Source organism: Anopheles arabiensis, chromosome 3 (genome assembly GCF_016920715.1).
Source record: "Anopheles arabiensis isolate DONGOLA chromosome 3, AaraD3, whole genome shotgun sequence".
NCBI classification, from domain to species: Eukaryota; Metazoa; Arthropoda; class Insecta; order Diptera; family Culicidae; genus Anopheles; species Anopheles arabiensis.
The window spans coordinates 10,979,232-11,002,866 of NC_053518.1; the positions used below are offsets into that span (position 1 = coordinate 10,979,232).

A 23,635-nucleotide genomic window follows, 5' to 3' on the forward strand; every position below is an offset into this window, starting at 1 on the left:
TGTTTGCATGCTGCTATCGCGCGCCGCAGAGCAGCTTTTGAGGAGTTAAAGATAGGGATGATCATCGTTCGGTACGAAGCAAACGACGATCATTCCACTTACACACAGGGAAATATGAGTATTGGTTAGGAAAACGGACTTAAAGTAGCATAACACGTAAAAGCATTTTATTTTCATGGCGAAATAAACGTAGCCCCAGAACAGGTATTAGAGATTCCGGTAGTTCGATTGTGAAGGTTGATCACGTCGGTGTCGGAAAGCTTAGAGAACATACTTGGCAGACGGCAGATACTTGTTGTATCCCAGACCGTATCCTCCATAGTTCCACAGTCCATTATCGACGACTTTGGTGGCGACGACGGGAGCGACCAGCTTGTTGTATCCCAGACCGTATCCGCTGCTCAGCACTGGAGCGACCAGCTTGTTGTATCCCAGATCGTAGCTGTTATCAACGACCTTGGTGGCCAGCACTGGAGCAACCGACGGGTATTCGACCACTTTCTTCACGGCCGGATAGGAACCGTACAACGATGATGGGTAGGAGTACTTGTCCACCGCTGCTGGGAGACCGTACGACGAGCCATAGACCACGTTCGACACCGGAAGTCCATAGCCGTAGCCGTGCTGGTAGGACAGGACATCATCGTATGGCAGGTAGGACGCCTCCGAGGCAGCCACGAACGCCACAGCCATGATTGCAATGAAGAACTGGAATGAGATAGAATAAATGAATGAGGATGGATGTTTCTAAAGGAATTTCCCTAGAAGCCTACCTTCATTTTAGTTGGTTTGGTTGGAAGTGTTGTGTTGATAGAAGAGCTGTACGAATAGTGATACCAAAAACACAATCGAACGCATCATTTATAGTGTTTTATACCGGAAGTCCAAAACGAAAGGAAAACTCCGTCGTCAAGGTCCAACAGAAGGCCGGAAAAGCGTCGCGTTTGGCTCGTTATAAAAGCAGACGATCATTGGCTCAAACGATCACAGTTCACTTGCAACGTTTTCGCGATCATATCCAATCGATCAACGCACTCAACTGTGACCATGAAGGTGAGTTCAATCGATCAATTCGGCCAACATTTGGGTTGGTACTGATAAGTTATCACTGATTTTATTCTTCCTTCCAGGGATTCATCGCGATCGCTGTGTTGGCTCTGGCCACCGTCTCCCAAGGATCGTATCTGCCAGCGGTGCAGTCGGTCCTTCCGTACGCCTACAGCTCTGGCCTCCATGGCCTGGGTGCCTATGATGGTCTGGGCCATTACTCGCCATCGCTCGGTGGACTCGGATACTCGTCCGTGCTGGACCATGGCCTCTCCTACCCGTACTCGGCCGCTCTTCCGTACTCTGGCTACAACAACGGTCTGTATGGCGGATACTACGGTGCCAAGTACGCCCCAACTGTGGTCCAGGCCAACGTAAACACTCTGAAGACGGTCAGCCCGCTGGGTCTGTATGGAGGATACTACGGTGCCAAGTACGCTCCGACTGTGGTCCAGGCCAACGTGAACACTCTGAAGACGGTCAGCCCGCTGGGTCTGTATGGAGGATACTACGGTGCCAAGTACGCTCCGACTGTGGTCCAGGCCAACGTGAACACTCTGAAGACGGTCAGCCCGCTGGGTCTATATGGAGGATACGGTGTGGAGCACGGATACGGTCTCGGTCACGGATACGGCTACGGATACAACAACTACCTCCCAGTCCAGGGTCATGCTGCGAAGTACGTTGCTGCCAACCCGGGAGCCGTCCATGTGGCCCCTCTACCAGGCCATCTGGTCAACCAGAAATCGATTGTGGCGTAAATGACTATGATCTCGAACAAATGTATGGGGAATTGTAAATAAATTGAACATTCAACTCAAAATATGATTGGTCTACTAGTTATTCTTCTTTGGGACACCAACCGTTGTCGATCAAGGCTGCCTGTACTTACTAGTAAGCTTAGCTTTCAGTGACTAATTGATGTACGCATAGCAGGATACTCAGACCAACGTATGAGGGTACGGTCCATTTGGGTCTTGAACCCATCACGGGCATGTTGTTAAGTCGTATGAGTTGACCACTGTACCATGCTCATTGGTCTTGTATATTACAGTCGCCTCATTGATCACCTTCATTCTTGGTGCAGCTTCGAGGTTCTGGGACTGCTGGTTGACGACATGTCCGGCTAGAGGAGCCTCATGGACGGCGCCACGATTGGCAGCAACATAGCGAGCCTCCTTCTGGGCGACAACAGCCACGGCGGGCTGGGCGACGACGGTGGCAGCAGGAGCTACGGCCACTGGAGCAGCTTCCACCACATCCGAATCAGCGTAGAACGATGGCGCGGAGTAGGCGACTGGAGCTACTGAGGCGACACGGGCATACGGGACGGCATGGGAGACGGTTTGCGCAGCATAGGAGTAGGACGGAGCGGCATAGGAGTAAGCGGGAGCGGCATAGGAGTAAGCGGGAGCAGCATAGGAGTAAGCGGGAGCGGTGTACGCGAGAGGGGCCGAAACCACGTACTTCGGAGCCACATTCTGCTGGACGACAGTCGTCAGGGGAGCAGAGTACACCACCGAAGCCGGAATGAGGCCGCACTCAGCGACGACGGCCAGAGCCACCATGACTACAGCTGCGATGCACTGATAAGAAAAAGATCCAGAAAACAGGAGCGTTTACTTGAGGACACTTGATGGAGATGATAAAGCCTTTGAATTACCTTCATGATTGCTGGTTAGGGGTTTGAGTTGGTTGCTGGTATGCGATCGAGTCGAAGATCGTTCTGATTCTGATTGATACGAGTACAGAGACGCCTTTTATACCAGTAGAAGGAAACACAATCATGAATGTAGTTTCCAAAGTACAACAAAAAATGCCATCCCCAAAATCTCCCCAAACAACCATACCATCCCTTCCAAAGCACACAACGAACGATCGAACAAAGAGAACGGGAAACTAACGCTCGCTCAAACAGAATGGCGATCAGCTTGGGTTAACATTCACACGTCATGAATCGGAGCCGGTTTATTAAAACAATATTATCTACATTTACAACACGTATTTGGCAACGGGAGCAGTCGACAGATACTTGTTGTATCCCAGACCGTATCCTCCATAGTTCCACAGTCCATTATCGACGACTTTGGTGGCGACGACGGGAGCGACCAGCTTGTTGTATCCCAGACCATATCCGCTGCTCAGTACTGGAGCGACCAGCTTGTTGTATCCCAGATCGTAGCTGTTATCAACGACCGTGGTGGCCAGCACTGGAGCAACCGACGGGTATTCGACCACTTTCTTCACGGCCGGATAGGAACCGTACAACGATGATGGGTAGGAGTACTTGTCCACCGCTGCTGGGAGACCGTACGACGAGCCATAGACCACCTTCGACACCGGAAGTCCATAGCCGTAGCCGTGCTGGTAGGACAGGACATCATCGTATGGCAGGTAGGACGCCTCCGAGGCAGCGACGAACGCCACAGCCATGATTGCAATGAAGAACTGGAATGAGATACAAGAATTGGATGAACAGGGATGTTTGTATCGAGATTTAAGACGAAGCTTACCTTCATTTTAATTGGATTGGTTGGATGTTGTGTTGATAGAAGTGCTGTACGAATAGTGATATCAAAAACACAATCGAACCCATCTTTTATAGCGCCTCCTACCGGTAGTCCAAAACGAAAGGAAAACTCCGTCGTCAAGGTCTGACAAAAGGCCGGAAAAGCGTCACGTTCGGCTCGTTATAAAAGCAGACGATCATTGGGACAAACGATCACAGTTCACTTGCAACGTTTTCGCGATCATATCCAATCGATCAACGCACTCAACTGTGACCATGAAGGTGAGTTCAATCGATCAACTCGGTCAACATTTGGTTGGTACTGATAAGTTATCATTGGTTCTATTCTTCCTTCCAGGTATTCATCGCGATCGCTGTGTTGGCTCTGGCCACCGTCTCCCAAGGATCATATCTGCCAGCGGTGCAGTCGGTCCTTCCGTACGCCTACAGCTCTGGCCTCCATGGGCTGGGTGCCTATGATGGTCTGGGTCATTACTCGTCGCTCGGTGGACTGGGATACTCGTCCGTGCTGGACCATGGCCTCTCCTACCCGTACTCGGCCGCTCTTCCGTACTCTGGCTACAACAACGGTCTGTATGGCGGATACTATGGCGCCAAGTACGCCCCAACTGTGGTCCAGGCCAACGTTAACACTCTGAAGACGGTCAGCCCGCTGGGTCTGTATGGAGGATACTACGGCGCCAAGTACGCTCCGACTGTGGTCCAGGCCAACGTGAACACTCTGAAGACGGTCAGCCCACTGGGTCTGTATGGAGGATACGGAGTGGAGCACGGATACGGACTCGGTCACGGATACGGCTACGGATACAACAACTACCTCCCAGTCCAGGGTCATGCTGCGAAGTACGTTGCTGCCAACCCGGGAGCCGTCCATGTGGCCCCTCTGCCAGGCCATCTCGTCAACCAGAAGTCGATTGTGGCGTAAATGACTGTGATCTCAAGCAAATGTATGTGAAATTGTAAATAAATGGAATATTTAACCCAAAACTTGGATGGTCTTCCACATTATCCTATATTTTAAGTTTTCAATGCATTCTAGTGTTTGACAAACCAATTAATTTTAAATCCAACAACTTTTTACTAATTTTCTTTAACACAAGCGTCAGCTCATCAAGCATATGAAACAAATCATCATTTCACTTTGAAACATGTTCAAGTTTATTTCGTTTAAGTTCTAAGCGCGACTGGATTTTGTACATGGATAATAAATTATGTTTACAGAGTTCCTGGTGCAGCTTCAAGGTTCAGGGACTGCTGGTTGACGGCATGTCCGGCCAGAGGAGCCTCATGGACGGCGCCACGATTGGCAGCAACATAGCGAGCCTCCTTCTGGGCGACAACAGCCACGGCGGGCTGGGCGACGACGGTGGCAGCAGGAGCTACGGCCACTGGAGCAGCTTCCACCACATCCGAATCAGCGTAGAACGATGGCGCGGAGTAGGCGACTGGAGCTACTGAGGCGACACGGGCATACGAGACGGCTGGGACGGCATGGGAGACGGTTTGCGCAGCATAGGAGTAAGCGGGAGCGGCATAGGAGTAAGCGGGAGCGGCGTACGCGAGAGGGGCCGAAACCACGTACTTCGGAGCCACATTCTGCTGGACTACAGTCGTCTGGGGAGCAGAGTAGACCACCGGAGCCGGAATGAGGCCGCACTCAGCGACGACGGCCAGAGCCACCATGACTACAGCTGCGATGCACTGATAAGAAAAAGATCCAGAAAACAGGAGCGTTTACTTGAGGACACTTGATGGAGATGATAAAGCCTTTGAATTACCTTCATGATTGCTGGTTAGGGGTTTGAGTTGGTTGCTGGTATGCGATCGAGTCGAAGATCGTTCTGATTCTGATTGATACGAGTACAGAGACGCCTTTTATACCAGTAGAAGGAAACACAATCATGAATGTAGTTTCCAAAGTACAACAAAAAAATGCATTCCCCAAAATCACCACAAAACATACCATACCATCCCTTCCAAAGCACACAACGAACGATCGAACAAAAAGAACGGGAAACTAACGCTCGCTCAAACAGAACGGCGATCAGCTTGGGTTAACATTCACACGTCATGAATCGGAGCCGGTTTATTAAAACAATATTATCTACATTTACAACACGTATTTGGCAACGGGAGCAGTCGACAGATACTTGTTGTATCCCAGACCGTATCCTCCATAGTTCCACAGTCCATTATCGACGACTTTGGTGGCGACGACGGGAGCCACCAGCTTGTTGTATCCCAGACCATATCCGCTGACCAGCTTGTTGTATCCCAGACCGTATCCGCTGACCAGCTTGTTGTATCCCAGACCGTATCCGCTGCTCAGCACTGGAGCGACCAGCTTGTTGTATCCCAGATCGTAGCTGTTATCAACGACCTTGGTGGCCAGCACTGGAGCAACCGACGGGTATTCGACCACTTTCTTCACGGCCGGATAGGAACCGTACAACGATGATGGGTAGGAGTACTTGTCCACCGCTGCTGGGAGACCGTACGACGAGCCATAGACCACGTTCGACACCGGAAGTCCATAGCCGTAGCCGTGCTGGTAGGACAGGACATCATCGTATGGCAGGTAGGACGCCTCCGAGGCAGCGACGAACGCCACAGCCATGATTGCAATGAAGAACTGGAATGAGATACAAGAATTGGATGAACAGGGATGTTTGTATCGAGATTTAAGACGAAGCTTACCTTCATTTTAATTGGATTGGTTGGATGTTGTGTTGATAGAAGTGCTGTACGAATAGTGATATCAAAAACACAATCGAACCCATCTTTTATAGCGCCTCCTACCGGTAGTCCAAAACGAAAGGAAAACTCCGTCGTCAAGGTCTGACAAAAGGCCGGAAAAGCGTCACGTTTGGCTCGTTATAAAAGCAGACGATCATTGGCACAAACGATCACAGTTCACTTGCAACGTTTTCCCGATCATATCCAATCGATCAACGCACTCAACTGTGACCATGAAGGTGGGTTCAATCGATCAATTCGGCCAACATTTGGTTGGTACTGATAAGTTATCATTGGTTCTATTTTTCCTTCCAGGGATTCATCGCGATCGCTGTGTTGGCTCTGGCCACCGTCTCCCAGGGATCATATCTGCCAGCGGTGCAGTCGGTCCTTCCGTACGCCTACAGCTCTGGCCTCCATGGCCTGGGTGCCTATGATGGTCTGGGTCATTACTCGTCGCTCGGTGGACTGGGATACTCGTCCGTGCTGAACCATGGTCTCTCCTACCCGTACTCGGCCGCTCTTCCGTACTCTGGCTACAACAACGGCCTGTATGGCGGATACTATGGCGCCAAGTACGCCCCAACAGTGGTCCAGGCCAACGTGAACACTCTGAAGACGGTCAGCCCGCTGGGTCTGTATGGCGGATACTACGGCGCCAAGTACACTCCGACTGTGGTCCAGGCCAACGTGAACACTCTGAAGACGGTCAGCCCGCTGGGTCTGTATGGAGGATACGGTGTGGAGCACGGATACGGTCTCGGTCATGGATACGGCTACGGATACAACAACTACCTCCCAGTCCAGGGTCATGCTGCGAAGTACGTTGCTGCCAATCCGGGAGCCGTCCATGTGGCTCCTCTACCAGGCCATCTGGTCAACCAGAAATCGATTGTGGCGTAAATGACTGTGATCTCGAGCAAATGTGTACGGAATTGTAAATAAAAGGAACATCTTAATCAAAATTTGTGACGTTTTTAAATTTCCTTGTATTGTATTATTTTAATGCTGAAAACATTTACTCTGAACCCAGTGGATGATGTAACGGTGGGCCGACTAAGGGGTCGCTTAAGGCTCCAGCGATTTGGGAGATTCGTGAATCTTTAGTCCATTTATAACAGATGGTAGAGTACGGCATTGTATTAGCGAGTGGACCCCGGGGACGATGTATTGTTGGGTTCCCGTGACCGATGAACCCTTAACACTCCCTCGACAGAAACGAAATTCAACTGGACCAGGTGCCATTACCCCTCCTCCCTCTCATAATGTAAAGTGGGCCTCACCGTTTAAGGCCTCCGACACTCGAAATCCATCACTATCAGAACATCCACTTACTTTTTTGAATAGAAACCGAATTTCACTCTACTGTTCCGAAAAAATCTAAACCGGTTCCGGTTAACTCAGACGAATTTTGATGATCTGTATAAATGCGGACGATTCTTCCTGTTTCGAAAAAGCCTAAACGAGAATGTGTGATCTACGGTATTTTTTGCATTTACTTGCTTTTAGATAAATACTAAAGAATGCGAACCTTTTCCGTCGGACCTTATAATTATTCTTATCCTTCCAGGATCTTAACTCGCGTGACATACTGTCATCCCCATTGACGTTGACTGGTGGTAGCATTACTGTCACAGTAAGTTCACGAATCGGAACGGCTGACCACTGCACATATCGTTTTCCTAATGTTATGTCAGCCTCACTTTCATTTGATGTTTTGAACATGAATTCAAACTCATTTTGGTATACAGAAAAGCATTCATATTCACTCCGAATTTTCTCAAACTGGCCAGCTTTGTGACGATTCGTTTGGATTAGTTCATATTCGCCGGATGGTAGATGGATGGTTCGTTTGGAGCTGAAGTCAGGTTTGATTCGTAATTCGATTCCGTATTCAAAGTAATGAGTCAATAACTCCAAACCGTGTAAAGATTGAAATAAAAAGATTGAATTGAAGAGATTATATAGGCAAACTAGTTTTGATTAGGATGCTCCCTTTATTTACAATTCCATAAACATATGTTCGAGATCACAGTCATTTACGCCACAATCGACTTCTGGTTGACCAGATGGCCTGGCAGAGGGGCCACATGGACGGCTCCCGGGTTGGCAGCAACGTACTTCGCAGCATGGCCCTGGACTGGGAGGTAGTTGTTGTATCCGTAGCCGTATCCGTGACCGAGACCGTATCCGTGCTCCACACCGTATCCGCCATACAGACCCAGCGGGCTGACCGTTTTCAGAGTGTTCACGTTGGCCTGGACCACAGTCGGAGCGTACTTGGCACCGTAGTATCCTCCATACAGACCGTTGTTGTAGACAGAGTACGGAAGAGCGGCCGAATACGGGTAGGAGAGGCCATGGTCCAGCACCGATGAGTATCCCAGTCCACCGAGCGACGAGTAATGGCCCAGACCATCATAGGCACCCAGCCCATGGAGGCCAGAGCTGTAGGCGTACGGAAGGACCGACTGCACCGCTGGCAGATATGATCCTTGGGAGACGGTGGCCAGAGCCAACACAGCGATCGCGATGAATCCCTAGAAGGAAGAATAAAATCAGTGATAACTTATCAGTACCAACCCAAATGTTAACCGAATTGATCGATTGAACTCACCTTCATGGTCACAGTTGAGTGCGTTGATCGATTGGATATGATCGCGAAAACGTTGCAAGTGAACTGTGATCGTTTGTGCCAATGATCGTCTGCTTTTATAACGAGCCAAACGTGACGCTTTTCCGGCCTTTTGTTGGACCTTGACGACGGAGTTTTCCTTTCGTTTTGGACTTCCGGTAGGAGGCGCTATATAAGATGCGTTCGAAGCTATTTTTGGTATCAGTATTCGTACAGCTCTTCTATCAACACAACATCCAACCAATCCAACCAAAATGAAGGTAAGCTTCGTCGGAAATCTCGATACAAACATCCCTGTTCATCCAATTCTTGTATCTCATTCCAGTTCTTCATTGCAATCATGGCTGTGGCGTTCGTCGCTGCCTCGGAGGCGTCCTACCTGCCATACGATGATGTCCTGTCCTACCAGCACGGCTACGGCTATGGACTTCCGGTGTCGAAGGTGGTCTATGGCTCGTCGTACGGTCTCCCAGCAGCGGTGGACAAGTACTCCTACCCATCATCGTTGTACGGTTCCTATCCGGCCGTGAGGAAAGTGGTCGAATACCCGTCGGTTGCTCCAGTGCTGGCCACCACGGTCGTTGATAACAGCTACGATCTGGGATACAACAAGCTGGTCGCTCCAGTACTGAGCAGCGGATACGGTCTGGGATACAACAAGCTGGTCGCTCCCGTCGTCGCCACCAAAGTCGTCGATAATGGACTGTGGAACTATGGAGGATACGGTCTGGGATACAACAAGTATCTGTCGACTGCTCCCGTTGCCAAATACGTGTTGTAAATGTAGATAATATTGTTTTAATAAACCGGCTCCGATTCATGACGTGTGAATGTTAACCCAAGCTGATCGCCATTCTGTTTGAGCGAGCGTTAGTTTCCCGTTCTCTTTGTTCGATCGTTCGTTGTGTGCTTTGGAAGGGATGGTATGGTGCTTTTTGTTTATTTATGTTTAGTCGATTTAATGCTATATTTTTGTAACACCGTGGAAGCTTTATTGAGGTTTGTGTTTAAAAATCAAATCTGTACTCGTATCAATAAGAATCAGAACAATCTTCGACCCGATCGCTTGAAAAATTGAATCCAACGGAAAACAATGATGAAAATTCAAACATTATACCAGCTGCTCGAACACTGCCCGCGACCTACACTGCTCGATTCGGAATGACATTCGAGCAGCTAGCAGGTCCCACGTGCGCCCATCAAAAGTGTGTTGTTTACATACAGAACGGACGGGCGCAGAACGATCCAATCCACACCCGGGCAGGATGAATAACTTTACCGGCTTTTCCGATCTGTGTATTCCAGCGACCCGAATAGAGGACCTTAAACCAATCATTCAGGAAGCGATAGAGTGTAGGTATAGAAAACAAATGCAAAAATCAGTTGCTCTAACATCGACTAAAACTTTGCAGTAGGATATAGCAATGTGGCGATCGAGCAAGTAGTGGATGTTACCAAGAGTGCCGTAAACAATCAGGACGTTGTTCCGAAGCCGTTTTGCCTCAAGGAACTAAAGGTAAGATAAAGCTTCAACATCATACTCGCCTAATTAATTAATTTCGCTGTGCATTTTTCCGTCAGGCCGCATTCGGCGGGCAGATTCGTCTGCTCAACCGATTGACCGTCGTGTTCGGCGATGCGACCGTTTCGCTGCTACTGAATCGTTCGAACAATATTCGCTGCTACAACCTGATTGCTGCACTGCCCATCTCGGACACCAGCTATCAGTACGCCTGCCAAACGATGACATGTGATATTATAACGTACAACCAGGCATCGATTCACCTGCGCACGACCCGCAACTTTTACTACCTCGCGGTCGATCGGAACATCGCGTTCGAGATAAAGTACAGTCCGGCCATTGTAACGCCGGCGGATCGGAAGCAAACTATCACCCGCGCCCACCGGTACCATATGACGGGCAAGTCGCGGAACGTAATCATCTCCAGCGGCGCAACCAATCCGTTCCAGCTGAGAAGTCCGTACGATATAGCAAATCTGTAAGTAGCAAGCTTGGTTGGTTGGGGTTTGTGCATCTTTATCATATCCGAAAATGGAACTAATTCACTGTACGCCTTTCCAGGGGACTGATTTTTGGGCTGACGGAGGAGAAGTCGAAGGAAGCGATCCGCGGTGTTCCGAACCGGACACTGCTGTCGGCCGAGGGCCGCAGATTAGGCAAGGCGGGTGTGGTGATTGCGCGCCGCGAACCTAACCGTGACGATAGTGATGATTACTCTGACTCCGAGCTGGAGGAAGACATCAGCGACGATGAGAACGGCGACGGGGAGCACGAGAACGATGTCAACATGGACGATCACGATGAAACGGACGAGGATGGCGATGCGGATGCTGAAACCAAGCGTCCACCGAAAAAGATGGCTAAACATTAAGAAAAAAAAGTAAAATAAATGAAATAACACGCGAAATGCACACATTCAACGGCACATTCAATTTGCACACCGGTCTCCGTTTACACGCCGGCTGCTTCGATACTTCGTTCGATCCGATTCGCGGTTGAGCGTGTGTGCGTGTGGCTTCTGGGACATGCGCGCACACACGCTCATCGAAGCGCACAGTGAAGCAGCAGCAGCAGCAGCAGCAGGCATCGAGCCCGTTTTCGCGACGCACACATCATCATTCTTCACTAGTCGGTTCACGCTCCGGTCGAGGTGAACGCGCTCTCCGTGTCGGTGACACACACACGGGGCAGAAGTGACTACTTTCTGCACAAAAGTTTCATCGTTTCATTGTGCGTGGAACAGAGGGAACCAGCAGTGGAACACTTTTCGTTTCGTTAGTTTTTTGCGTGTGCGTGCGCGGCGAACAATTTATGAACCTATAGCCTAGCCGCCGCCGCCGCCATCGCCCATCAGCATAACTTTTGGGGTAAGTTCTGGGAGTGAAATAAAGTGAAGTGTGTGCTGTGTGGGGGAAAACGAAGCGAGAAGAAGTGGGCATTCGTACATCGCAGCGCTAGGGGGGTAGTGAAAAAAGATCTGGATGTGAATTTTCATGCAGTGTAATTGTGTAGCGACTGTGTGTACATTAGTTGTGTGGTGTGCAGCTAAAAGTGATCAATTTCGATATTCTAATTAGATTTCAAACTCTTGACATCGGCAAATGAAGCGAAAAAAGGAAGCCTGGCTTTTTTTCATTCGTGGCGGTGAAGAAGAGGTAGAAGAGTAGAAAACTTGAATACGCGCACACACACACACGCCAGCACAAGCACATACTTTCGGGACGCAGTGCGAAAGAGAGAAGCAGCAGCAGCGTACAACACACAATCACAACTCACACAAGTAGGCGCGAGCGAGAGCAGCAGCAGCAGCAGCAGCGCCGCCACCGTGCAAACAGCAAAGTGTGAGCAGCAAGCGAGCGCACGCCAAGAAAAGAGCGAGCAAGAGAGAGAGAGAGCGAACGGCCAGATAAAAATCGTATCGATGAGAAGAAACAAAATGGAGGTGTTTTTTAATGGGTGAGGATCGTCTTTTTTTGCGGAGGTGCGTGTGCTTCGTGTGTGCCTTTAAGAAATTGGAAGCCGGCGCGCGTGATTTCCCTCCCCCCGTTGCTGGTGGAATACCGCGTGTGTGTGTTTTTCCTGCACGATACCGTGCATTTCTTCTTCCCCTTTTTCTATCGTGAAAGTGCGTGTGGTGTGTTTTTGCCAACCCGGCCCAATCGTCCACCGAAGAAATGTCGCGTGCCATTGTTTTGGATCGATGTCGAACGAAATAGGGACAACGTGTGCGTGTGTGTGTTTTGTGTAGAAAAGTTTTCCCTGAAAACACTGTGCGGGTATGGAAATTGCTTCCGTTTTTGGTTTTTCGTGGATAGTTTTTTTTGTTTTTCATACGCTCTGGTGCGCGCAGTGAGAAGGGGTGTGTGATTTTTGATATTGTAGTTGGCCAGTTCGCAACGCCCTCTATGTGTGGGCCTCGTTCACCGTACATGGGCCAAAATGTGTATGCGTGTGTCTTTGTGTGTGTGCATATGCAGAAAAGATGTCGTGCTTGTAATTGTTCGCTTGTTCGCTTAATTTTCTTTGCGCTTACAAGACGCGTCGAGATTGTCCCGTCCGTAAAATCCGCGTGCATGTGTGTGTGTGTGTGTAGTGATGACTATGTGTGTGGAGCGAAGAACCGAGGTAGCAAGAATACGGATTGTGTGCTAGAATAAGAAGACGCAAAAGAAAACGTTCCTTTTCTCCTCACCAACTTGGGCCGTCTGTCGTGTCGTCATATCATCATCGTCATCTAGTGAATTGAATTGGCCCCAGAGTGTGCTTTGATTTGTAGTTTCGTTGTGTGTGAGAGCCCTTTAAACAGCCTTTTTTTTAATTCATTGCATTCATGGATTTGTGATTTTTTTCTTCTCTTTGTAAAGAAAATACAATCGAGAAGCGATCAGAAAAGGGGCAGGTCTGGTATACGCGTATAGGTGTACGTTTTTGTGTTTGCGTTAATATGCAGAATCTCCCGGAAGCATTATGAGGGAATTAAGTAAAATTTAAAACAAACAAACGACGATTCACAATCGAACGAAAATGACTGATTGTCATGGAAATACATGATACGCTTTAAGAAAAAATGCCTTATTTGGAGTTATGATACCTCCAATACCTCCGTTTTCTAATTGCATCCACCTTACCCTGTGTGAGAAATGTTTAATCTTATTGTATTTAAAATTATTCAAAATTCACATCAAAACGGTGATTGATAATCGAAGCAACCTTTGCACCCATTCGCCGCCCCCGGTCAATCGATCTTTTTTTTCTCCAACATTCAAAATTAACAACCTCGCAACGACAATGACGACAATGATGGGGGGGGTGTATGTTGGCTATCAAAGATGGTGGATTTTCCGCATCAGTCCGATCGTGTGCGCGGAATGAGTGTTTTGCTTCAATTGCAATTAACAGTGTGGTCATGGTGTGGTAGTGGTGGTAGTAGTGCTGGTGGTGATGGTTGCGTTAATGCTCTAAAAAGGGTCGCCAACACCCTCCGCCCATATCCCCCTTGCTTCTGCTACCTTTTGCTTGCGGACCTTCTCTTTCACTGGTTGGCTGTCCCGCACCCGCATCGCGAAAATAAAGAAAAAAATGGTACAAGCTGTGGCGCGGCTGAACCGGAAAGCGATGTAGTACACACGATGGAACCCCCGAACTCTTCAACACACGTACATGTATTGGGGAGCGGGTGCGGTGGAAGGCGAAAGAATGGAAGAGGGGGGCATGAAAGACACACGCGAAAGAAAGCATCGAATGCGCGCGTGAGAGATGCAAAGAAGAGGCGAGCGAACAAACAAAAATGCAGAAGAATCCTAAAGGTGTGTGTGCATTTCGAAGGTGGTACTGCTGTGTGTCAGGCTGGGTGAATGTATGTATGTGTGTGTGAGTTTGGAGTGGGAAGCAAGAATGGGGCGCTGTGGTGAGAAAAGAGTGTGGTGTGAGCAAGAGCGAAACGGGACATCGATTGTGCGTCTCGTGCGCGCGCTAGTCGCAAAACACAATCGAGAGCTGCTGTCGTTTTCGAACGACGATTAATGGCAATGATTGAAACTGCTCGAATCGATGTATGTTTTCATTGATGGTTTGCATTTTTAAGAAAAGAATTAGTTTTTTATTTGTTAATTACAACGACGATTGTTTTTGGCTTACCTAAACTGTTTCTTTTATTTGTGAGCACCTGAAATTTAACTGATTTTATATGATTGTTGGTTGAATAGTTTGGCAGCTTTATGATACAATTATGCTTTTTATTGTACTTAATCATCATGAAGGTTGGACCTTAAAAATGTATTGGCTTTCAAGATTAAGGAGCTCAGGTTTGCATGTTGTGTAAAATAATTTTTTATCAATTATCTAAAAATATCAACTATAAGCCATGTGAGTTGACATATGATTATCATTTTTGTGTGGGCCTTTGATCGATTTTGTGTAGCTCGAATGTCCTAATCCTGTCTCACATCTGTACGGTGAGGATATTCACTTCTCATCATCGTGTTGAATGAGATGCAATGAGATGAAGTCTTATCTATCTCACGTGTCTCTCACGTTTGGCATTTGTTCGATTTCTTTTCATCCATGGTCGATCTCATTCACTCATCCATCTTGCTCCCTCATACAACGCTCACAAATACACACACACGAGCTCACATATTCCTTTTACCTTCTGTTTACCGGCGTGTGGCTTGCTATTCGGTGGCGACGCGTTGTGGCGGACAAGCGAATCAAATGCTTGTGTGGTGTACAGCCAGCAAAAAAGGAAGAGCAAAGAAGACAAACACACAAACACATACACACACACACACACACACACACACACACACACACACACACACACACACACACACACACACACACACACACACACACACACACACACACACACAAACACAATGCGTCTGTGTGCAGAACAATACACGAGCCATAATGTTTTAAAGTTGATTTTCTGTTTTGAATCTTTTAAAGGCAACAAATACTTCAAACACTGCTGCTTCTCACTATATATAAAATCGAAAATCGCTACAATGACGTGAGAGTAAACATTCAGCGAGAGAGAGAAAGCGGTGAGAGCAGAGCTCTCTTAGCAACGCGCGTTGCTGCGAAAGGATTTGCTCCATGCAACACTGCCAGCCCGCGGGTAATGAGGGCAATGGTTACTTAGATTTTTTGTTTACACAAACCGATTTGAAAACACATGGTATTGGATATAATGATTTTTTTTTTAATAATTAAAGTTGCAAATTAGCCACCTGATGATGAAGACTGGTATTATTGAATCCGTTCGTAGCGGCGGCGTACGTCCCGACACTCATTTTCCTAACGTACTATATGGTTGCTACAGTTATTCACCGCGGCGTTGTATGACCGAGCTCAAGAAATGTGTTGCCATCCCTAGAATTTCATGTGAGCGCCGTACGTTCCCTCTACGGACGGATTCAATAATACCAGCCAAAGTGTCCCATCTCATACCCCTTCCCATTATTAATCAAGATATTCAAGGCAATATAAAAAAAAAAACATGTTTGAAAACTATCCAAATTAGCCTAATTGTGAAATGGTTGATATTCCAATTCATTCAATCATTAATAAAGCCAACCATACTCATTATTGGTGCTTAAGCACCTCGAATACTACCTACACCGTCGTCATCGGCAGATAAGTGTGGTACAGAATATCCTGTAAAACGGGTGGCTATACCTAGGAAGTCGAACATGTACACTCCCTCAAATCTTCTTCTTTTTGTCGTAACGTCCTACGCGGACATGCCGGCCTATACAGGCTTTCGAGACTTAATTCATTACCACGTAGCCGGATATTCAATCCTTGCTACGGGCGGACGGTCCATTCTGGGTTTGAACCCATGACGGGCATGTTATTGAGTCGTTCGAGTTGATGACCACGTACCAAGGGACCACCCCAAATCTACTACTCCCTCAAATCTACTACTCCGCAATATTGGCTGAGTCGGGACAAGGACAACGCATGACAATAAGAGGCAGATGTAGCCGAGAGACCCTAAGCGGCCATATGCTAAAAAGCCTTGCTGAAATTCCGAGCAAGAAAGCGGCGGATGTTGGTGGCTTGAAAGTTAAAATTGAATTTGTAACGATTTGCTCGCGGGTGGGAAGAACTACTTATTTCAGGATGTCCTTCCGGAACAAAGCACTAAAGGGAGAGATGGTTCATTGTGCAACATGACTGCAACATACTGCGCGTTAGGTGAGACAACCGTGCGCACTGCATTTAGCCGGATTAGCATCAACTGCAGAATGATTGACAATGAAACTATGCTCAATGTAACGTGCCCAAGAAGGCTGAAAAGATTCTGACTGTATCTATCAAGAGTGATGGCGATATCTACCATGTGATGCTATCACCGTACTATGGTGCTGATTAAGAACAACCACGTTATAATTAAGGACATGTCAAATTAGAAGCAAAATCTGAAAGATGTGGGGGTTCAAGAGTATTTAAAGTAGTTTGGCAGTAAACGTGAATTTAGTTAATTGATCTGGAAAGGTTATAACAGTGTTGAACCATTCTTTTCTATAACAGTATAGATTGGAATATTAGAACTAGACATTTGGAATGGTTATTTGAGGGGATATGTTCACTGTTGAAATTTGATATTTGGCGCAACAATAACAATTGTCTCATACACAAATACCAATTCCATTCAATACTTCAAAACCAGTATCAGGATAGTAAAATAAAATTTTGACGGCGTTTTTGGAAATGACCTTTTTGAAATTTAAGACCGGGAAAATTTACATTGATAATGTTCTAAGCATCTATTACTTATTACCTAACGTATGAAACATAAGTCGAAAAAAAAGAGTAGAAATGGAATTTGAACCACGTGCAATATCATATTTTTATAGTTCAATCTTACATCTATGGGCACAAAAAACACAAAATGGATTGAAGCAGAAGTGAGCATTTCAAAAATTGTATGTTTTTAAGTACGCAATTGGGATTGGATCTAAAAATGTTGTATATGTATTAGCGGCATCCTAATTGTTTTAATCCACTGCACATCAATACGTTATACAATGATCGCGTTGTTGAGGTTACTACTTAGCTATGCTTTCCATAAAATCACGCCGATAACTAAAAAATAATAATCAAAAAATTATACATTTGTGTCAACAGAGGCATGGAACGTATCAGTTCGAAAATACAAAATTGCGTGACTTGGCTCAAAAGTAGCCTCAACGATATTTAACGTTCCTGCAAAGTACAGTAACTGTCCAAGAAGTTACAAGGTTAACGCATTTGTGGTGTAACGCATAAGAACAAATAGGTCTTTGAGTTATGGTTGTTGCCACAGAACGTGTAGTGTTTGAAAATAATTCTTAATTTGAGGACATCCGGTAGATTTTACCGGGCCTTAACTAGTTAATATTAAATTTTACATCGATTAAGGTGGGACATTTTTAGACCCCTGTCTCACTCGTGTTGTTGGCCTATCTTTCCCACTCCTATCACTAGATGCGCGCTGCTCCGTGTTCCACCTGCGTGTATGTATCGGCACGCTGCGAGGTTTCCTAGCGCATACCGGTTTCTTGTTTCTTTCTTTACTTTTTATTGTTCATTATCGTCTTCTGAATACGAAATGAAAGCGGTTGCTGGATGAGATGGACAGAGAGAGAGAGAGAGAAAGAGAGGGAACAAAACTCGATTGGCTGTAAAGTGAGGCTTGTTAGTTTAAAGTGTTGCTAATTTAATAGTGTGGTTTGGTACACACCGCTTCATCTTGGTGATGATGATGTACAACCATTTCCACATGTTCAAGCACCTCTTGTCGCTGTTAGTAGGTGCTGTAGATTGAATAATTTGATGCGAAAAGGTGCGTTCGTGGCTGTATTTATTTTGCTTTGAAATTTTAGTATGTTGTTGATTGATGATTTTTAACGCACGGGTTGGGATTAAAATGAGAATTTAAAGACTGATTGTGTAATTATAAACCTGCTTGGGTCGTTGACAACGTAACAGAGCATGCAAGCAATAGGGAGGGGGGGAGAAAAGTGGAGTAATTCGACGACGACGACGATGATGACGATGGCGAAGAAGAACGGCCTCAGGAACAGGAGAAGAGCAATGAATATCAAAAGAGAAAACGAGAGCGGAGCGCGCGCGCGTTAAATCAATGATCAATTGTGCTCCTGTCAACTACTGCGCCAACCGTTTCCGAGTGAAGTCGAAATAGCGTAATAAAAAGGGTTTTTGTGTGTGGTTGCACTGGCTGTTTCGCTTGCGCGCGCGCGCGTGTGTGTAGCAGTGGTGTGGTGTAGGAACCAAAGACGACGGTGACGCCCGACACGAGACATCTCCATATTTGCACGAGCGTAGCAATAGGCCCAAACGCGGTCGAGAGTGACAAAATCAAATGACATGTCTCGCTGACGGTGGGAAGTGGACACTAGCTCCTCTAGCGAGCGTTGGTGGCTGCTGCCGTTCCCTGGGCCTCCGCCAGATATCGACGGGGGTCAGCCCAATCCCGGTGTGGTGGACCTCATTTCTCGTTTCAAACTCAACCAGCTCAAAGGCAACTACTCCCCGTGAAGATGATGATTTCGCATTTTCGGTGTTGTGTACTCTCTCCGACGTGCCGTGCTCTGGCCACGTTTCGACTTTTTTTTTGTTGATGCTTTAAGAAGAGTGAATTAGTACTTGCGTGTAACGAGCTCGAATTATTACCGGCCAGTGTGTCTGTGGGGGACTCTGAAGATGATGCTGATCGGTATTTCGATCGCGTTCGTTAATTCGAGTAGCTGCTCGATTGATATTCAAAATACATGCTCTAAAGGTAAGCTAATTTCAAATATTCGTAGAAGTAATTTTTTATGGCTTTGATGTTTATTTATGCCAATGGCAGTAGTCGTCGTAGCAGTAGTACATTGTACATTGTGTTACTAAAAAACCAATAATAGGATTTTCATAAAATAATGATTATAAAGATACAAAATGGCTCGTATAAACATCAACTTGATTTATAGATGCTACATGGGAAATAATTAATATTCCATCCACTCGAATCTTCCTACTTTTGTCCGCCGTCCTCTGCAGCAGAATACATTTACAGGCCTTTCATTAATGGCCGAGATATGGTAAATTATTATTTGTTCGATTTTGGGGAAGGTGTGCTGCGCTGTGTGTCGACGACGACGACGACGAAATCGATGGTTTTAGCTTCGGCTACGCGACCTGTGCTGTGGACATGTTTGCCGTCTGTGTGTTTCCGTTCGATTCATTCTCTCTTACCTTCGTTATTGCTGCTGCTGCTGGTGGTTCTTTAGATAGGCGTCATCCTTTCCTAGGTTGGCAGCAGCTATTGCCCGAGCACTCGCGAGTTTGTTTTATCTCCCGTTTACGCTCATGTTTATGCACACATCATCCATCCGTCCGTTGGCGGCGGTGGCGGCGGTGTACGAATTTCCTTTGCTGCCCATTTCTGGCGTATGATGTGTCTCCACGTTCTCGCGCTCCGATATTCGTGTTCGCTCCTGTGCTGTGTGTCGTTTGGCGTTGCTGCTGCTCTCTGCAACATGATCCCTTCAGCTTCGCTTTTTTTTTGCTGTTCTCTACTTGTACTTTGCTGGCTTTAACCGGCGGCTCCCTCGCACGGTCAGGTCAAGCGGATCTCTGTACGGGGAGGGCAGGAGGGAAATGTGACTGTTGCGACGTGTTTGCGAGATGAAGGAGAAGAATACAGATACCTCATGGAACTACTTGTTCTAGATGCTTCCTGTGTGGTGTGTAATTGACTGGCCTCTGCTCGCTGTTCTGCCTTTCATTATTCTTGCAATGTTTTTTTTATAGAGTAATTAAATAGGATTTTTTTGCTTTGCAAAAAATACATCAAGGAACAGGATAGCCATTACCACTCGGCATGCCATTTTTCAAAGAAACATTTTTATATTTTTGCTACATAATATCAGGTTTTCATCAGTATCTTTGTATCCATATTTATATCTCTGAATTCTCCCATAATTTCAGATAATCTTTCAACATGTCAACCAGCGATTAGTACGACTAATAGCGCTAGTTTTGCAGCTAAATAACATTGAATGTTGCATATAATGTAGGTGTAGGACTCTTCCTCAAGTAGAGGTAGATCTGTTGCATTCAAGTATATGAAAACCGTCCTCAGATCGTTGGTTGTATCAAGAACCTGATAGTAATAGGAGATTATGTTGGGAATGAAGGAATGCTGCAGCTATGAATCACAATACAACCGTTGATATCGATGCTTAGGTCATATGACATCACGGCGTGCTCAACCTTAACCACCGACGAGTCAAACAATACCGGAAACTGGCAGAACCTTCGATGATTTGTGCGCTTAATGGAGCGGAACCGATGTTTTCTACATGATATGGTCGTTGAAATAATTGTACACTTACAACAGTTCAAACTGAAATTGTCGTCATACGATGATGATTCCAAGCAAAACTAAGACATACAATTTCAGAACATGGCATTCGGGAACCCCGGCTGGCGTACATTTTTCAAGTATCGTTTATAATTGACCTGCTGTTGGGACGAGCAAATCCAAAAATCGCTCTCTGTCTTGTACCTTTAGCACGAAACAAAGATGGCCGATTGGCAGCAGGGGCGCGAGCACAAAATGCAAGGCCATCTGCGCGCGTGTGTTTTTAAGCTGCTTCTTTCGCTTACCCCGGCCGCTGTATACGGCCTGCTGTTGCTGCAACACGGTGACAGTTAACGGCGGTGCCAAACCGCATCGGGCGAGAGTTTAGCCGCTGCCGCCGCCGCGATTGGCTATTCTTTATTCCTGCTCGCCTGCTCTGCTCTGTTATGTTGGCTGCCATGAATTCGATGTATTTGTGTGTATGTGCCGTAGGCGCAAAACAACACAGAAGTTTGAATAATTGCTACTGACGCGAGAGATAGAGAGAAAGAGAGAGAAGCGAAGGTGATTATGGTGTTGGCGAACGAAGGTGGTGTCGTCTGGCTGGTGCTATTCTTATTCCAGATATATTCCAAGTGTCAGCAAAGAAAAGGTTCTCCTGCTGGTATTATAGACGGAAGAAGCGCGCCCCCCGCCTGCCTGCCGGCCTGCTTTGGCAGATGTCATCAGAACTGGTATCGATTGGTTCCAGGTGGGATGTGTGTTGTATGTGCCCGTGTGTGCAGAAGCAAATCTCGATACACGTTTCCCTTTTAAAGAGATACTGGTGGTTGGTACGGATGAGTTAAAATGAACCTTTTTGGGTATAATGATCTCTGCTGGGAAGGAGAAGAAATGCCCTGAGAGAGGGCCACACTATTGCTACGGGAGCGGATTCTCTCTTTCTCTTTTGCTTGGTCTCTCTCTACTTAGTTGTTCCCCCAGCGACGACGACGACTACCCGTTTGCCAATCGATGGCGGAGTACACCAAACCCCGAAAGCACTTATTCCAATTCTCTAATTACGGTCTGCATGACCGCCTCCCCTTATGCTGCCACCACACCACCTTTCGCGGATGGGTTTCCTGTAATGTAGCGTGTGTGTGTGTGAGAGAGTGTGTGCGTGTTCTCATCCCTAGAACAAAAAGGCAAATGTAAGAGACAACGGCAACGACGGCGACGGGTGCTGAAAATTGTAGCTCTCCGCAAAGTGGCGTTGCGGGCGTAAAAGAAGCAGCTAAAGAAAGAAGCATTTGAATATTGGTCGGAAAGGGCATGGAAAGGAGGAGGTAGATGGGTGGGGGAAGCAGGAAATCTATGCTGATCTTGTGTACACACAACACACAGCCAGCCAGCCGCCGCCGCCGCCGCCGCCGGGTCAATAAGAAGATACCGGCGGCCGACGGGTGAATGGTCGGTCGGTCGGTATGTAATTCCTGCGCATGTGTGTTAGTGCAATGCACAGTGACAGCAAAGAGGGTGTATGTGTGTGGTTGTAGCATCGTTTCGGTCACACTCTCTTTCGCTCTCTCGTTACAGGCGGGAGGGAGATGCAAAGGCATAAGAAAAACACCGATATCACGCACACACTGGCACACGCCAAAGGTGACGCTTACGTACGGTGTGCTGTTGCTGTGTGTGTGTGCTTGCCCACGTCGCTATGACGGGCGGCAGGTTTTTGATGATTTGTTGTACCGGCTTCAAGAATGGTAATGTAAATGCTGCAAATAGAGGTAAAATATCGAGCTTACTAAAATGTAGGAGTTGAGGTACGTAAAATTAGACTCTAGATCGAGATTTTTACTGCTCGACTTCTGTGTAATGGTCAGAATGATAGAAGCAGATGGGGAAATGAGAGGGAACGGACGGGAAATGAAGCTGGGCGCGCAATGTTTACGTGGTGTTAGTGAAACAACATCGCGACCGAACGCGTCCACACTACCACTACCGTACGCGGAGATGGATTCCAGCTCTTTTTCAACGGTGTGTGCGCGTGTGTGTATGAGCTCGCTTGCTACGATTGTGTGAGTCACAAGCGCACAAGAGCGAGATGAAAAGAGATGGCGATTCTGTGCTCGTCGCTGCTGCTGCTGCTGCTGCCATCGTCGTCGGCTGTCGTGTGTTGTACGCGTACCAGCCACGAAGGGCAGAGTTTAGTCCTTTGCAAACGGGTTTGACAGACGCATGCGAGAGAAAAAAGTCGCGGAAACGAACAATCGCACAGCAGCCCCCGCCGAAATGGGCCGTTTTTGCTGTGTGTGGTGTGTTTTACCAGCATTGTAAAGTGTGGTAGCAGCAGCAACATTCCGGTGTAGAGCTGGTGGTTCTTTGAACGAAACGAAGGTGATTAGTGTGTTTTTCTACCTTTAACACAATCAAACGTTCAATGTACTTGCCCGTGACGACATGGTGGCGTTTGCAAACCACACAGAAAACAGGGACAAGATATGTTGTGTGTGTCCCTATGTGGGACTGACTAACGTGAAATGACAAAACAATCGGTGGGCAACGATAATGGCGTCGCAGTAGAAAACGCAGTGCCTCCTCAAACTGCCACCACCATGACCGCCGCGCCTTCTTCTTATTTTTGTAAGATAGTAGTGTGTGCCGTTGGTTGCAAAGGGGGATGACAGTTTTATGCTCTCTTTAAGGAGGGTGGAATGGTTGGTTGCTTGGTTTCTTCTGGAGGTCTGAAAGCAATTTATTCTCAGTTTCTATTAACAAAAGGTGGCGTGTTTACGTGTTTGTGTGTGTGTTTCGGTAAAA

General features: G+C 47.0%; 11 protein-coding genes across 20 annotated transcripts in view; 6 read left to right on the forward strand and 5 right to left on the reverse strand.

Moving 5' to 3' along the window:
- Positions 1-246: 246 nt before the first annotated feature.
- Positions 247-815, reverse strand: LOC120899570. The gene is made up of 2 exons (XM_040305567.1): positions 774-815; positions 247-708 (listed from the first exon to the last, which is right to left on the reverse strand). Exons 1-2 carry the CDS (start codon positions 777-779, stop codon positions 262-264), a joined length of 453 nt encoding a protein of 150 aa, XP_040161501.1. The 5' UTR covers positions 780-815; the 3' UTR covers positions 247-261.
- On the forward strand, positions 700-1,902 carry LOC120899563 (prisilkin-39-like). Of its 2 annotated transcripts, XM_040305560.1 has the most exons (3): positions 700-1,053; positions 1,131-1,551; positions 1,639-1,902. In XM_040305560.1, the coding sequence occupies exons 1-3, from the start codon at positions 1,048-1,050 to the stop codon at positions 1,806-1,808; spliced, it is 597 nt and encodes a 198-aa protein (XP_040161494.1). In that variant the 5' UTR covers positions 700-1,047; the 3' UTR covers positions 1,809-1,902. The 2 variants fall into 2 exon arrangements, with proteins under 2 accessions (XP_040161494.1, XP_040161493.1); XM_040305559.1 differs by having other exon boundaries at positions 1,131-1,902.
- Positions 1,903-1,938: 36 nt separating this feature from the next.
- Positions 1,939-2,857, reverse strand: LOC120899564 (cuticle protein 16.5-like). Its single transcript, XM_040305561.1, has 2 exons — positions 2,711-2,857; positions 1,939-2,633 (listed from the first exon to the last, which is right to left on the reverse strand). Exons 1-2 carry the CDS (start codon positions 2,714-2,716, stop codon positions 2,034-2,036), a joined length of 606 nt encoding a protein of 201 aa, XP_040161495.1. The 5' UTR covers positions 2,717-2,857; the 3' UTR covers positions 1,939-2,033.
- Positions 2,858-2,978: 121 nt separating this feature from the next.
- Positions 2,979-6,315, reverse strand: LOC120899567. Of its 2 annotated transcripts, XM_040305565.1 has the most exons (3): positions 6,275-6,315; positions 5,858-6,209; positions 2,979-3,176 (listed from the first exon to the last, which is right to left on the reverse strand). In XM_040305565.1, exons 1-3 carry the CDS (start codon positions 6,278-6,280, stop codon positions 3,040-3,042), a joined length of 495 nt encoding a protein of 164 aa, XP_040161499.1. In that variant the 5' UTR covers positions 6,281-6,315; the 3' UTR covers positions 2,979-3,039. The 2 variants fall into 2 exon arrangements, with proteins under 2 accessions (XP_040161499.1, XP_040161498.1); XM_040305564.1 differs by lacking the exon at positions 2,979-3,176 and having other exon boundaries at positions 5,627-6,209.
- Positions 3,546-4,557, forward strand: LOC120899566 (prisilkin-39-like). The gene is made up of 2 exons (XM_040305563.1): positions 3,546-3,838; positions 3,915-4,557. The coding sequence occupies exons 1-2, from the start codon at positions 3,833-3,835 to the stop codon at positions 4,500-4,502; spliced, it is 594 nt and encodes a 197-aa protein (XP_040161497.1). The 5' UTR covers positions 3,546-3,832; the 3' UTR covers positions 4,503-4,557.
- LOC120899569 (cuticle protein 16.5-like) lies at positions 4,745-5,497 on the reverse strand. The gene is made up of 2 exons (XM_040305566.1): positions 5,356-5,497; positions 4,745-5,278 (listed from the first exon to the last, which is right to left on the reverse strand). Exons 1-2 carry the CDS (start codon positions 5,359-5,361, stop codon positions 4,793-4,795), a joined length of 492 nt encoding a protein of 163 aa, XP_040161500.1. The 5' UTR covers positions 5,362-5,497; the 3' UTR covers positions 4,745-4,792.
- LOC120899565 (shematrin-like protein 1) lies at positions 6,273-7,278 on the forward strand. The gene is made up of 2 exons (XM_040305562.1): positions 6,273-6,552; positions 6,629-7,278. Exons 1-2 carry the CDS (start codon positions 6,547-6,549, stop codon positions 7,214-7,216), a joined length of 594 nt encoding a protein of 197 aa, XP_040161496.1. The 5' UTR covers positions 6,273-6,546; the 3' UTR covers positions 7,217-7,278.
- A 1,008-nt stretch (positions 7,279-8,286) lies between these two features.
- LOC120902158 (glycine-rich protein-like) lies at positions 8,287-9,173 on the reverse strand. The gene is made up of 2 exons (XM_040310700.1): positions 8,931-9,173; positions 8,287-8,853 (listed from the first exon to the last, which is right to left on the reverse strand). Exons 1-2 carry the CDS (start codon positions 8,934-8,936, stop codon positions 8,353-8,355), a joined length of 507 nt encoding a protein of 168 aa, XP_040166634.1. The 5' UTR covers positions 8,937-9,173; the 3' UTR covers positions 8,287-8,352.
- LOC120902159 lies at positions 9,166-9,790 on the forward strand. The gene is made up of 2 exons (XM_040310701.1): positions 9,166-9,208; positions 9,274-9,790. Exons 1-2 carry the CDS (start codon positions 9,203-9,205, stop codon positions 9,727-9,729), a joined length of 462 nt encoding a protein of 153 aa, XP_040166635.1. The 5' UTR covers positions 9,166-9,202; the 3' UTR covers positions 9,730-9,790.
- Positions 9,791-10,154: 364 nt separating this feature from the next.
- LOC120901511 (ribonuclease P protein subunit p30) lies at positions 10,155-11,395 on the forward strand. Its single transcript, XM_040309525.1, has 4 exons — positions 10,155-10,301; positions 10,361-10,464; positions 10,530-10,948; positions 11,032-11,395. The coding sequence occupies exons 1-4, from the start codon at positions 10,214-10,216 to the stop codon at positions 11,339-11,341; spliced, it is 921 nt and encodes a 306-aa protein (XP_040165459.1). The 5' UTR covers positions 10,155-10,213; the 3' UTR covers positions 11,342-11,395.
- Positions 11,396-11,570: 175 nt separating this feature from the next.
- LOC120900249 overlaps positions 11,571-23,635 on the forward strand; it is a 64,983-nt gene continuing 52,918 nt past the window's right edge. For 6 of the 8 annotated variants that reach the window (XM_040307000.1, XM_040307004.1, XM_040307007.1 and 3 more), the window contains exon 1: positions 11,571-11,837. The gene's annotated coding sequence lies outside the window, so the exon portion shown is untranslated. Of the gene's footprint in view, positions 11,838-22,988; positions 23,213-23,635 lie in introns of those variants that run through there. The other 2 variants (XM_040307003.1, XM_040307002.1) reach the window with 1 other exon arrangement.

Excerpts from the sequence above, each read along its gene's own strand:
- LOC120901511 (XM_040309525.1), top strand. The coding sequence starts at position 10,214 with ATGAATAACTTTACCGGCTTTTCCGATCTGTGTATTCCAGCGACCCGA. Across the intron at positions 10,465-10,529 it reads TTTGCCTCAAGGAACTAAAG|GCCGCATTCGGCGGGCAGAT; the intron begins GTAAGATAAAGC and ends TTTTTCCGTCAG. Across the intron at positions 10,949-11,031 it reads CCGTACGATATAGCAAATCT|GGGACTGATTTTTGGGCTGA; the intron begins GTAAGTAGCAAG and ends ACGCCTTTCCAG.